The 10,555-nt window shown below is 44.6% G+C and overlaps 1 protein-coding gene across 1 annotated transcript in view; it reads left to right on the forward strand.

The window, feature by feature from the left end:
* Positions 1 to 10,555, forward strand: part of ABCA12 (ATP binding cassette subfamily A member 12) — an 88,938-nt gene that overhangs the window by 12,323 nt on the left and 66,060 nt on the right. The window contains exons 3-4 of the mRNA XM_009636586.2: positions 7,795 to 7,942; positions 10,477 to 10,554. Coding sequence (XP_009634881.2) covers positions 7,795 to 7,942; positions 10,477 to 10,554 — 226 coding nt within the window. The remainder of the gene's footprint in view (positions 1 to 7,794; positions 7,943 to 10,476; position 10,555) is intronic.

The raw sequence follows: 10,555 nt of genomic DNA on the forward strand, positions 1-10,555 counted from the left end.
TTTTTTTTTTTTTTTTTTTTTTTTTTTTTTTTCCCAACAAGCTTGGGACTGGTGTGGGCATTGATCTTGCAGGTGTGAAAAAGTTAAAGGGAAGTCTCAGCTGGCATTTGTCTCCTGGTCCTGTTCCCACTAAGGACCTCATTCCCAGGTAACTTGGAATGTGCAGGTGCCTTTCTCCAGCTTCAAGGCCAGATGTGAGTTTCAGAGCGCATGACTGTCACAATGCCACAGCAATACAAGTGCCATGGCAGTTAAATAGTCTCTTTTTCATAGATAAGGGATAGGCCAGCTGGCTATTTGGACCATTTTCCATGTGTGTGTAAAAAACCAAAACCAAACAAACAAACCCCACGCCAACCCAAAACCCAAACAAAACAACAACACCCCCCACCCCCCCACCAAACAAAAACTTGCTTAAAAATTAATCTTATTCCATAGGTTTGATGATAGAGTTTAGTTTTTGGAGAGAGATCAAAAGTCCTCGCATTACCATAACACTTTCTACAAGAAATAGGCAGCTTAAGTTGTTACTGATAAATAGATGTGAACAAAGCTGGAAGTGGGCACTTGCATATGGTTGAAGAGAAGCAGTATTGTCATCATGTCATGAAACAGGCATGTTTTGTCTTTTTGACTGTTGAACAAAACAAAGGAATAAAGTTTAAAGTAATGCTGTGAGACTACGGGAAAGGCTAGAAAGGAAGCGAGAAGGTTGTGTGTACACAATATAGTTAAACATTTTGCTTAGAAAGTTGGGAGGAGATCACTCTAGCAGTAAATGTTTTCAGTTTATGTTTTGTGACTTCTTAGATAAATATAAGTCATCATTAATAAACAGTCAGGATTGCCTGGGTTAGAACCCCTGCTGCTGCTCGGGGATGACTGAGAAAGTGTGTAGGAACACAAAGCACAGAGTGTTCTCTCCAGTAGAAACATCTCCAAAGGTTTAAGGTTTCTTCAGCCAGAAGCTGCAGCAGTTGACTCCAGATGGTCACATTTAGTAGCTGCTGTCAAATCTATTTTTGTGAATTTGTCTGATTATCTTTTAAACTAATGTCTACTTTTCAACGTACCCCCCACCCTGTGGCAATGAGTTCCACAACATTTTGGTATTTGTTAAAAAGGGTACTGTGTCCCTTTTGCCTGCTACCTTATGATCTCATTGTGGTCCTTTGTCCCTGTGTTGTGAGGAATGATCATTTACTCACCCTTTTCGTTACCAAACATGATTTTATTTGTTTTTTTATCAAACCACTTTTTGGCCATCTTTTTCCTTGCTGTAGAGTCCTAGTTATTAAGTCTCTTTGAATGATTTAGCAATGATTGAATGCATTTCCAATTAAACACAATACTTCCTAATGAAGTCATTTGCTCATTAATGCCTTTAATTCACCAGTAGAGGAATTGAGATTTGTATGGATTTTATATGATCTATGGAAGAATATAGGAGGAATTAATGTGTAAGGTATATGCAGTCTTGGAGTGTGTGAAATCTGAAGCCAAGAGAATTTTTTCATGCCTGAGGAGGGGTAGTGATATGATGCTGAACTATGGGTCGATAGAAAACCTAAAACCTCAGCATGCTTTTTAAAATTAATGCTAAAGGAGGAAGAAAATACACTTGATGTACCCAAATTTATTTAGGAAGTAGCCATTCATAATGGGAATCCTGTATCTTTGATATGAATAAAATGCAATATGCATTTTGTCTGGTTTTGCAGGATGGATGGCAGAGCTAGGTAGGAACCCCTGAAACCAGAAACACAGTGTGGGTAGAAGAGGGAGAAGGAATGCATGGTGATATTTTAAAAGCAAAAGATATGGTCTCTGTAGCTCTGTTATATTTAAGGGGATTTGCATGTTCAAATTATGGGGCCGCAATATAGTTAGTGTCTATCAGAGTAGCAGGGCTGATACTGGGGAACTGAGGGAAAGGAAGGTCCTTTGCACATTGAATGACCTGTGGCCAGTTGTGTGAGGTTCAACAAGGCCAAGTGCTGGGTCCTGCACTTGGGTCACAATAGCCCCATCCAACGCTACAGGCTTGGGGAAGAGAGGCTGGAGAACTGCGCAGCAGAGAGGCTGCCCAGGCAGCCAAGAAGGCCAACAGCATGCTGGCTTGTACTAGAAATAGCGTGGCCAGCAGGATCAGGGAAGTCATCCTTCCCCTGTACTTGGCATTGGTGAGGCCGCAACTCAAATACACTGTGCACTTTTGGGCCCCTCACTACAAGAAGGACATTGAGGTGCTGGAGCGTGTCCAGAGAAGGGCAATGAAGCTGGTGTGGGGTCTGGAGCACAAGTCTTATGAGGAGCGGCTGAGGCAACTGGGGTTGTTTAGCCTGGAAAAAAGGAGGCTGAGGGGAGACCTTATCACCCTCTACTACCTGAAAGGAGGGCGTGGTGAGGTGGGTGGTGGTCTCTTCTCCCAAGTAACAAGTGATAGGACGAGAAGAAATGGCCTCAAGTTGCACCAGGGGAGGTTTAGGTTAGATATTAGGAAAAAATCCTTTACTGAATCAGTTATCAGGCACTGGAATGGGCTACCCAGGGAAGTTGTTGAGTCCCCATCCCTGGACGGGGTGGGGTGCTTAGTGACATGGTTTAGTAGTGGACAGGTACATTTGGACTCGATCTTTTCCAACCTTAATGATACTATGATTCTATGTACAAGTTGCTAGTTTATATGAGAGACTGCTGGCTGATGTAAACCAGAGTGTAACCTGTACTGAATGTGGATGTGGTCCTATCTTTATACCCTTGTTTCATGCACAACAGGTAATAATAAATACGAGAAGTGTTAACCTGAAAATACTACTTACTTACTTTCCTTTGCTCTAGTGTGGATAATAACGGCTGCTGTCCTCCCAGCTCTTCCCTCCTTTGGGGCAGGCAGCCTTGCTGCCTCAGGCTGAAGGGGGTGACGTTGGGGGCTGCGTTCATGGTGCTGTGCCTGTGGTTCACTGAAACACCCAATTCCATGAATGAATGGTTGGACACAACTAGTGCAAGTGCCTGAAGCCTCAGTGCGGTGAAAGCAGCAAAATCAATGTGGCAACATAAAACATGGTCCATTTAGATTTAAACATTTCAGTCAATTTCAATTAATCTTATAGATTGTAGTGAAATAGTAATTTTCATCTTTCTTGTATGACATTTATTATTACCCTGACATTTTTCTTTGTTATTATACCAAGCACCTTTACCTGAAGAAAACAAAATGTTTTGCTTGTGTTGAAGGGATGTATGTTGGAATTTACAACATTCAGGGAAGTAAGAGAACCTAATTTTCTCCATTTTATTCCAAATGAAAGCGAATGTGGAAATGCCAGAATTTCCAGCAGCGTGCATGTATTTATTATAGGTATCTTGTGTTTATTATTACTGCTGTGCATACCTTATATCTTTTTAGCTCTTGGCAATGTTGCTGGCCTGGCTAGATGCTACTAAGCAGGGAGAACCAGCCAGCCCATGCAGTGCTCTTCTGCCCTTTGGGATGCCTGTCTTGTTTTCTTCAGATGTGGTGCCGCCCTTTCAGTGGTGACAGAAAATCAAAGCTCTCAGCGACAGGGGACAGCAAAAGCCTCTGCGCTTGGGATTCTACTGCTGGCAACCCAGGAGTCAGTCTTTACTAACACGATACAGATCTAGGCTCAGATTTGTGGTTGCAGACAAGTCAGTTTGACCAAAAATATGCTAGGGTGACCTCTCAGCTCAGACATAAGGTGGCAGTGGGTGCAGTGTTCTCTCCCTCTTGGCTCATAGGCAGTGTCATAGGACCCTCCAAAGGTAATTTAATTGTAACTTTAGGAGATTGAGAGGTTTAAAACTAAAGGCAATGCCGAGAATGAAAAGTTTTGTCATGTGTTGTGGATCTGCTCCATCATGTAATGTGGGATCATGAAGTTGGGGACTACAGAGCTAGGGAAATCCATATTTCTTGGATATGGCATGCTGTAGACTTCAGTGGGAGAAGGAGCTGCCTTCTGCAGCATGTCTAAGACTGAAGGGATTCCCAACAGTAGAAATACAACAAAAGTCACCAATGGTGGTAAGTGTTATGTTCCAGAATGTGAAACTATCCCCATCAAAAGCCTGTCCTTTAAAATTTGCAGAGCAATTACAACTTTCCTTCAATAATGTTTCATAGCTAGTGCTTATGTTATGTACTAATGTAGCCGATGTGCTGGATAAATCTCAGCCAAGGGAGGGACAGGTAGTTACAAACATCTTCTGAAGCATTGAAGGGAGTCAGGAGCAGGAGCCAGCTTCCTTCCCTGCTGTCCTTGTAGTGACGTACAGACTGACACAGGTAATGAATTTATGTGTGGGCAGAGCAGCCCGCATAGCTCTGTGGAGTCACGTCTCCTTACCACGAGCAAGTAGATGGAGGGCAGGAGGATGGATCAGGGAGTGCATTAATCTCTTGACTCACCTTCTCAGCAGTAAATTCCTTCTTTTGCAGGGTGTTACAGGAAAGAGCTCTGAGGCCATGCTTTGTTTGTCTAGGGCTTGGACTCCCAAATCAGCCATGCTTCCTGCATGGTGCCTGATGCTCTGGCTCTGCTCTGACCTGAGGCACACTGGACAGAGACAGCATAGTCAGAAGCTGAGCTTCCTGTGGCTGCGCTCCTCTGCTTCTATTAAATTAAGCTGTTGGCCTCTATGGCCCCTGAAGGACAGACCTGTCACACCAGCCTGGCCACCCTGTTATTGGCTTGGTGGGGCTGGTGCATGAAGGTGGCAGCGTGCATTGTGTAGCTTCTTCAGCACCACCATCTCACCCCATATGAAAGCAAGGGTGGCATTCAATCTCCCCCAGAGCTAGGTGTCTGTGGAAGGGGTGCCTGCATCTGAACCAGGTCTTTAAACTTTCTTTGGAGTTGGTGGAGATCTCATCAATGCAGGCAGAAGAGCCAACACAATAATTCATTTCATCCTGATGTATAAGCCTGAGTCTTATTTGCGTGCTTGACAGAGAGCATGGTTGTGCTAGATAATCAGGCTTAAGAAACAGCATAGGTCTAACACCAAATGGGAATTTGGCCCAGACGTTCCAGATTTTTTTGTGTCATGGTCTTTCTTAAACTTCCTTAATTCTCTAACTGCTGTCACAGTCCAGGCCTCTTCCAGAAAAGTCCTCTCTGGCATCTCCACTGCTTTTGTGCCAAGAACATCATGGAGTTACACTAGTTTACGCCTGCAGTGACTCAGCTGTGGATCAGGCCCCGTGGTTGTAACCAGGTGCCACCAAACTGCTCAAGATATGGTGTGAGTTGGCAGAGCCTCACTGAATACCTCAATCGCATTGGGCCAGTGTTGTCTTCACAGGCATCATGTCACTACCATCAGTAGCAGCACCTGCAAACTTCAGGTCACAAAGGCCTATTTTTCAGGCTGCTGTCCCACAAGAGAAGAAAGAGCTGGCGTCATCACCCTGTTCTTACACTGTACATGTCGCTTGTGATACAGCAACTGATTAATTGTCCACTTAGTTAAAAGTGTACCACCTTTGAGTCCAGTTTGAGAATTTGTTATTGCTACTTATATCTCAAGGAAGTGTCTTCCCCTGCTCTAGATCCAGCAGGATCTCTTGCATATTTGTCTCTGTAAAACACCTCTTATCTCTCCAGAGAAGAACAGTGCTCCCCAAGCTCCCAGCCCCATCCTTGTGTTCCCCACTCTGCTGCCCAGTTAGAAGCTACACAGCTTCTAACATACATGAGCTTAGCTCCTGGCCCTGGTTGTGGTTGGTAGATGTGGATGGCAGCAGAGGGTGTAGCCATTTCCCTCCTAGCTCCTACATGTCTCGCTTCATTGTGGTTATGCTCTCCATCCTGAACCTCATGGCTTCTCAGGTCTTTGAAACTGCATTTTGGTAGAGACATGATAAAGTGAGGTCTGTGGTGTGCATTTTTTTGGATTCGGGTGTGAGTCAATTTCCTGCATGGGAATGAGGTTGTGGGACATAAGAAGGAAGATGAAAGAAAAATGCTAGTGTGCGCAAAACGCCATTTTGCAGGGTTGTAATTGGTGCTCTCAAAGGGCAAACAGCCCAGACACAGCAGGGGATATTCACACAAGGATGCTTCCAGATTAAAGTGACCTACTCTAAAGTTTCCCTTATAGGCAGCAGACTTAATTACACCTTTAGAGTGGTGTATGTTTGGTCCTTTTGCCCCAACACCAGAAGGCCTGCCCGTAGGGGCATGAGAGATCTTTTACTCTCCTTGATGCTCTGTGGGCTCAGCCTCCCGTGTAAATCCCGGTGGACTGGGGGATGTGGTGAGTGTTGGGGGAGCTTCCCACAGCAGGTACAGCTTTAGCCTTCTTCCCTGGCAGGGAATCTCCTTTCATTTTCTAGGGCAATTCTCTGCTGAGATACACAAGAGAATCACAACGATGCTCAAAATGGATGCCTTTGACTCTGCAGGTCTCAGCAATCCTTGGTGTCAGTTGCTATCTGGTCCAAAGCAGTGGGAGCTCCCCTGCTAAAAAATGAGCTTTTGCATTTTACCAAAAAATGCAGGTGCATGCTCATGGGCTGTGACCAACTGTTCTGAAGAAAGCTCAGGAAAGTCAAGCCTCCTTCAAGGAGACAGACAGCCACATACTCCACCTAGCACTGCCATCCCCTTTGGGAACATCTGCTTCTTGACCGCTGCTATAATTAATAAATGTAGTACAAACGTAGTACGGTGTCCTTGTTGGAGAGGTTAGAGATAAAGCTGTGCCTGGGCAAGAGTCACAGGTTGTCTTTGGAGACTAAAGAGCAAGGTAATCAATTACCACAAGCCTGCCTGTGGGCCTTTGTAAATCTGGCTCCTTTCCATAGAAGAAATAATAGCAATGTCATTTGCCAGGTAATTTTCCACATGATTATTTTAAATAATATGTTGCTGTGATCCAGCAAGAGAGTGTTGAGATTTATTAGAGCGTTTGTCACTGAGAGAAAAAGCAGCTGGTGAACTCTGCGGGCTGGCAGTAAGCAGCACGGGGCAAGTGGCACATAAAATACTAACGTCTCTAATTGCTCGGGTCCACTCTGTATTTGCAGAAATGGGAGACAGGGACATATATCTTGCCTCTCAGTGCTGGCTGCCAGCATCACAGGTCACCAAGCAGATGGTACGGGAGCTGCTCTGACATGGCAGGAGACATGGAGCGGGTGGTGGTGATAGATCGCTCCTCTCCCTTCCCTGGGCAGGTCTGCACAAAAAGCAAAGGAGGTTGTGTCTGGTCCTGGATCCATTGGCCCTTCCTGTCGTAAAAGCTGAGACAGAGCCCTGTTTTAACAACCTGGCTTGAAACTGAAGCTTGTGGCTTTGCACAGAAACTGATCCAACCAAGCCTTGGAGAACATGCTCTTATGGGTGCTTCAGGTTATGCTGGCTGCATGCCTGCTTTTGTTTATTTATTTACAAAAAGGCGGTATTGGCATATAAACCTAGGGTGCTTTTGTAATTTCTTGCCTGTTTCTACCCATTTTGGGGTGGGATGGGAAATCTGCCATTGCTTTGGGACTAACAGGTATTTTACAACCAAATACCTTGACTTCTCCCCCCGCCCCACCGCCCCCTATTAAATAGCCTTTCATGGCTTTGTCAGTGTTGAGGAGGTTTTCCAGTGGGGTTTGGCAGATAGTGCTGCCAGGCTGGTGTAAAAGAGTGTCAGAGAAAGTGAGAATCAAGCCCATGGTTTAGGGAGAGAAAATAACATATACTGATAGAAACAAAAGGCAAAAAAGTGCACGTCCACATCGTAACAACAGCATTTTCTTTCTCCTTCCTCTAGGTTATCTTGCACCCCGAAACCTTCCTAGTACAGGCTTCTTCCCATTCCTGCAAACTGTGCTGTGTGATTCAGATGCCAGATGTAAAGACACACCATACACACCAGAAGATCTGCTGCCAAGACTTAATGACATCTCATCTTTCAGACTGTAAGGGAATCTGAATGCATCTGGGTGTTACAAGCTGTAAAGTAAAACTTGCTTTGAGGTGGAAGGAGCAGCCATGTATGTGTGTGTCCACAACAGACACGTCTTGGATGTGTGCTATAACAGATATAGTCTCAGATACCTGAACGCTCTGAAATGAGAATATAGGCTGCAACATGGGATACAAAAAATGTTCCTATTAGGAACAGCTATTAGTAATGTGTCAATTGATCTAGGCTTGATAGTTGAAGAGAATTTTACTCCCAGAGAAAAATTCTTCTGCTCACCCAGCTCAGAGCAAAGAAACTTTGTGAGTGAGGTCCTGCAGGGTGTCAGTAGATAAGACTCCTATCAAGAGCAGACCAGCATGCCCATCTGCTACTGCAGTCATCGGCTCAGGATGCTTTGAGTGGAAGTGGCAAACGTTCTCCAACAGCTCTGGTTTGAGGTATACTTGCTCTAGAGTGACTACTGTTTCAGTAGATCCTCCAGGTGCCAACCAGAATGGGTGTCCTCTCTGCAAGTCATCAAACATTGGGAAACAGATGAAAATGAAGAAACAATTTTTGCCCACAAAAGCATGTAGATTTGCATTGTGGAGCTGGCTGGGCACATTTTGTTGGAATTTCGGTTTGTTGAAATTGAAATGTTCAGTGGAGGCATTTCAATTTCAGTGATGTTCCAGTTGAAGCCAAAGTAGCATTTGCTTTGAGACATGCCAGCCAGAGCTGTTTCTACATCCTGGCTCCCTGGTTCTGGCACACCCCTGGGGAACATGCTACTCTAAGGCCTGGCTGGTTAATGGAAAGCTGAGAATCTGGTCATCTCGCATAAAAGGTCCTTGGTGGCTCATCTTTGCTTTCAGGTGAGAGGCTGCTCCATAGTGGCTATGTCAGAGCCTCAAAATCCCTCTTGGCCAGAGTTTGAGAGTCTGAGAGTGAAGGTGGGGCCCATGCCTTCCACCAGAGAGCCCATCAGGCAGCATGGGGGAATCCTGGGGTTGGTGGCTTCTCAAGGGTCCTCCTTAGTCAGTACAGAGGGACTGGCATTTTCTGGGCCATGTCAATAGTCAGGATCTCTCCATTGGTTAGAAGGAGTCTGGATGACTGACTACATGCATGATTGAAGTTACGCAAGGTAATCAAATTCAAGGTCACACAACAGAAGAGGGCAGAACTGCACAGAGATGGGATGCCTGGATTCACAGCTCTTTAATTGTTTTCTTAGTGTCACTGTTTTTTCCCTGGGCATGTTAAACAATGGTTAATTTGGGGTATTGAAATGAAGAAATGGGAACTTCTAGTGCCAAAGCTGGAGGTCTTCCATGGGTTTCAATAGCTACAAATCCTCCTTGCTTTCTATTTTTCGTTTCTATACAGCTGTTTAGGAAATAACTGTTTTTTTCCTGCCAGCTGAAAATCAAAGACTTTGGCCAAACTATAGCTCAAGTCACATGAGTCATTAATAAGCATCTTGACCACTATTGATGCTAAGAGTTGGCCATGTGAAGTAGCACACAACTATGTGGGTATACCTACCCTTGTGTGGTAAATGTCAGCCTTAGAAATATATTGTATTCTACAAGAAAAAACACCAACTATTAAGCAGCTGCAGCAAAAGTAGCAGGATAAAGCAGAGTATAAAACCTCAGCAGAAGGTTGCCTGGGTAAGGGAAAGCTCTAGAAGCCAATATGAATAGATGCAGCTCTGCCTGAGGAGCAGAATCACCATGGGTGAGTTTGTCATGAAGGCACAGTATTTGAGCTATGACCCTTCCCTGTCAGGATATATTATTGTGTAATATTCCAGAGTTTGTAATATTCAGCTAATGCAGACTGTTTTCCAGACTCCCATTGTGCAACTCACTGAAGCTTTTATTAGACTGTTTTATAACTTGCCCTAAAACTGTCTTACTGGTGGCCAGCAGAGAAAATGGGCAAGGTTCTCATCATTGATTCTGTTCCTTAGAAGCACCCCTGTAGTGAAATGTTTGGGAAGGTCCTGCAGTAAGGTCCTGAAGTCTTGAAAGATTTCTTGGTAGGGGCATGCAACCTGTAATTACAGCTTAGAGCTGTTCCAGCTTATATCGAAACCTCTCTGTTCAGTCTGAGTATCATTAACAGTGCCATGAAGTTCTGCACTGTTTCTTCTGCTGAGTGTATGTTGGTGGAAGACAGAGTAGGACTTGATACAATGAGGCCTTCTTTCCAGAATTGGGACTTGTTTAAGGTTAGATCAAATACACATGTCAAGCCTTCCCTGTCCTTGGAGTCCCTGCAGAGCAGGCACAAATGTGGTCTGCTCCATCTGTTTTATGTCTGAGCATGCTGCAGTGTGCTTCCACCAAGTACATGCCAGGCCTCTAGAAGGGACCAGACTTTTGCATAACCCAGATTTCAACACACCTGCCATGAAATCCAGCTACAGACCCATTCTGAGTCACACAGTAGTTAAGTGTAAGCTTAATTGTAAGAAACTCTGTGAGTTGTTACAAGTGTCATTTTTTTTTTTTTTTCTCTTTTTCTTCCTTCCTGCAGTAAGCGGAGGAGCTCATCCAGTGTGGCCAAGGACAAACATCCATCACCATGGAGTGCAGAGGTTCCTGAAAGCAGGAAT

Source organism: Egretta garzetta, unplaced genomic scaffold, assembly GCF_000687185.1.
Source record: "Egretta garzetta isolate BGI_Z169 unplaced genomic scaffold, ASM68718v1 scaffold230, whole genome shotgun sequence".
Lineage (NCBI taxonomy): Eukaryota > Metazoa > Chordata > Aves > Pelecaniformes > Ardeidae > Egretta > Egretta garzetta.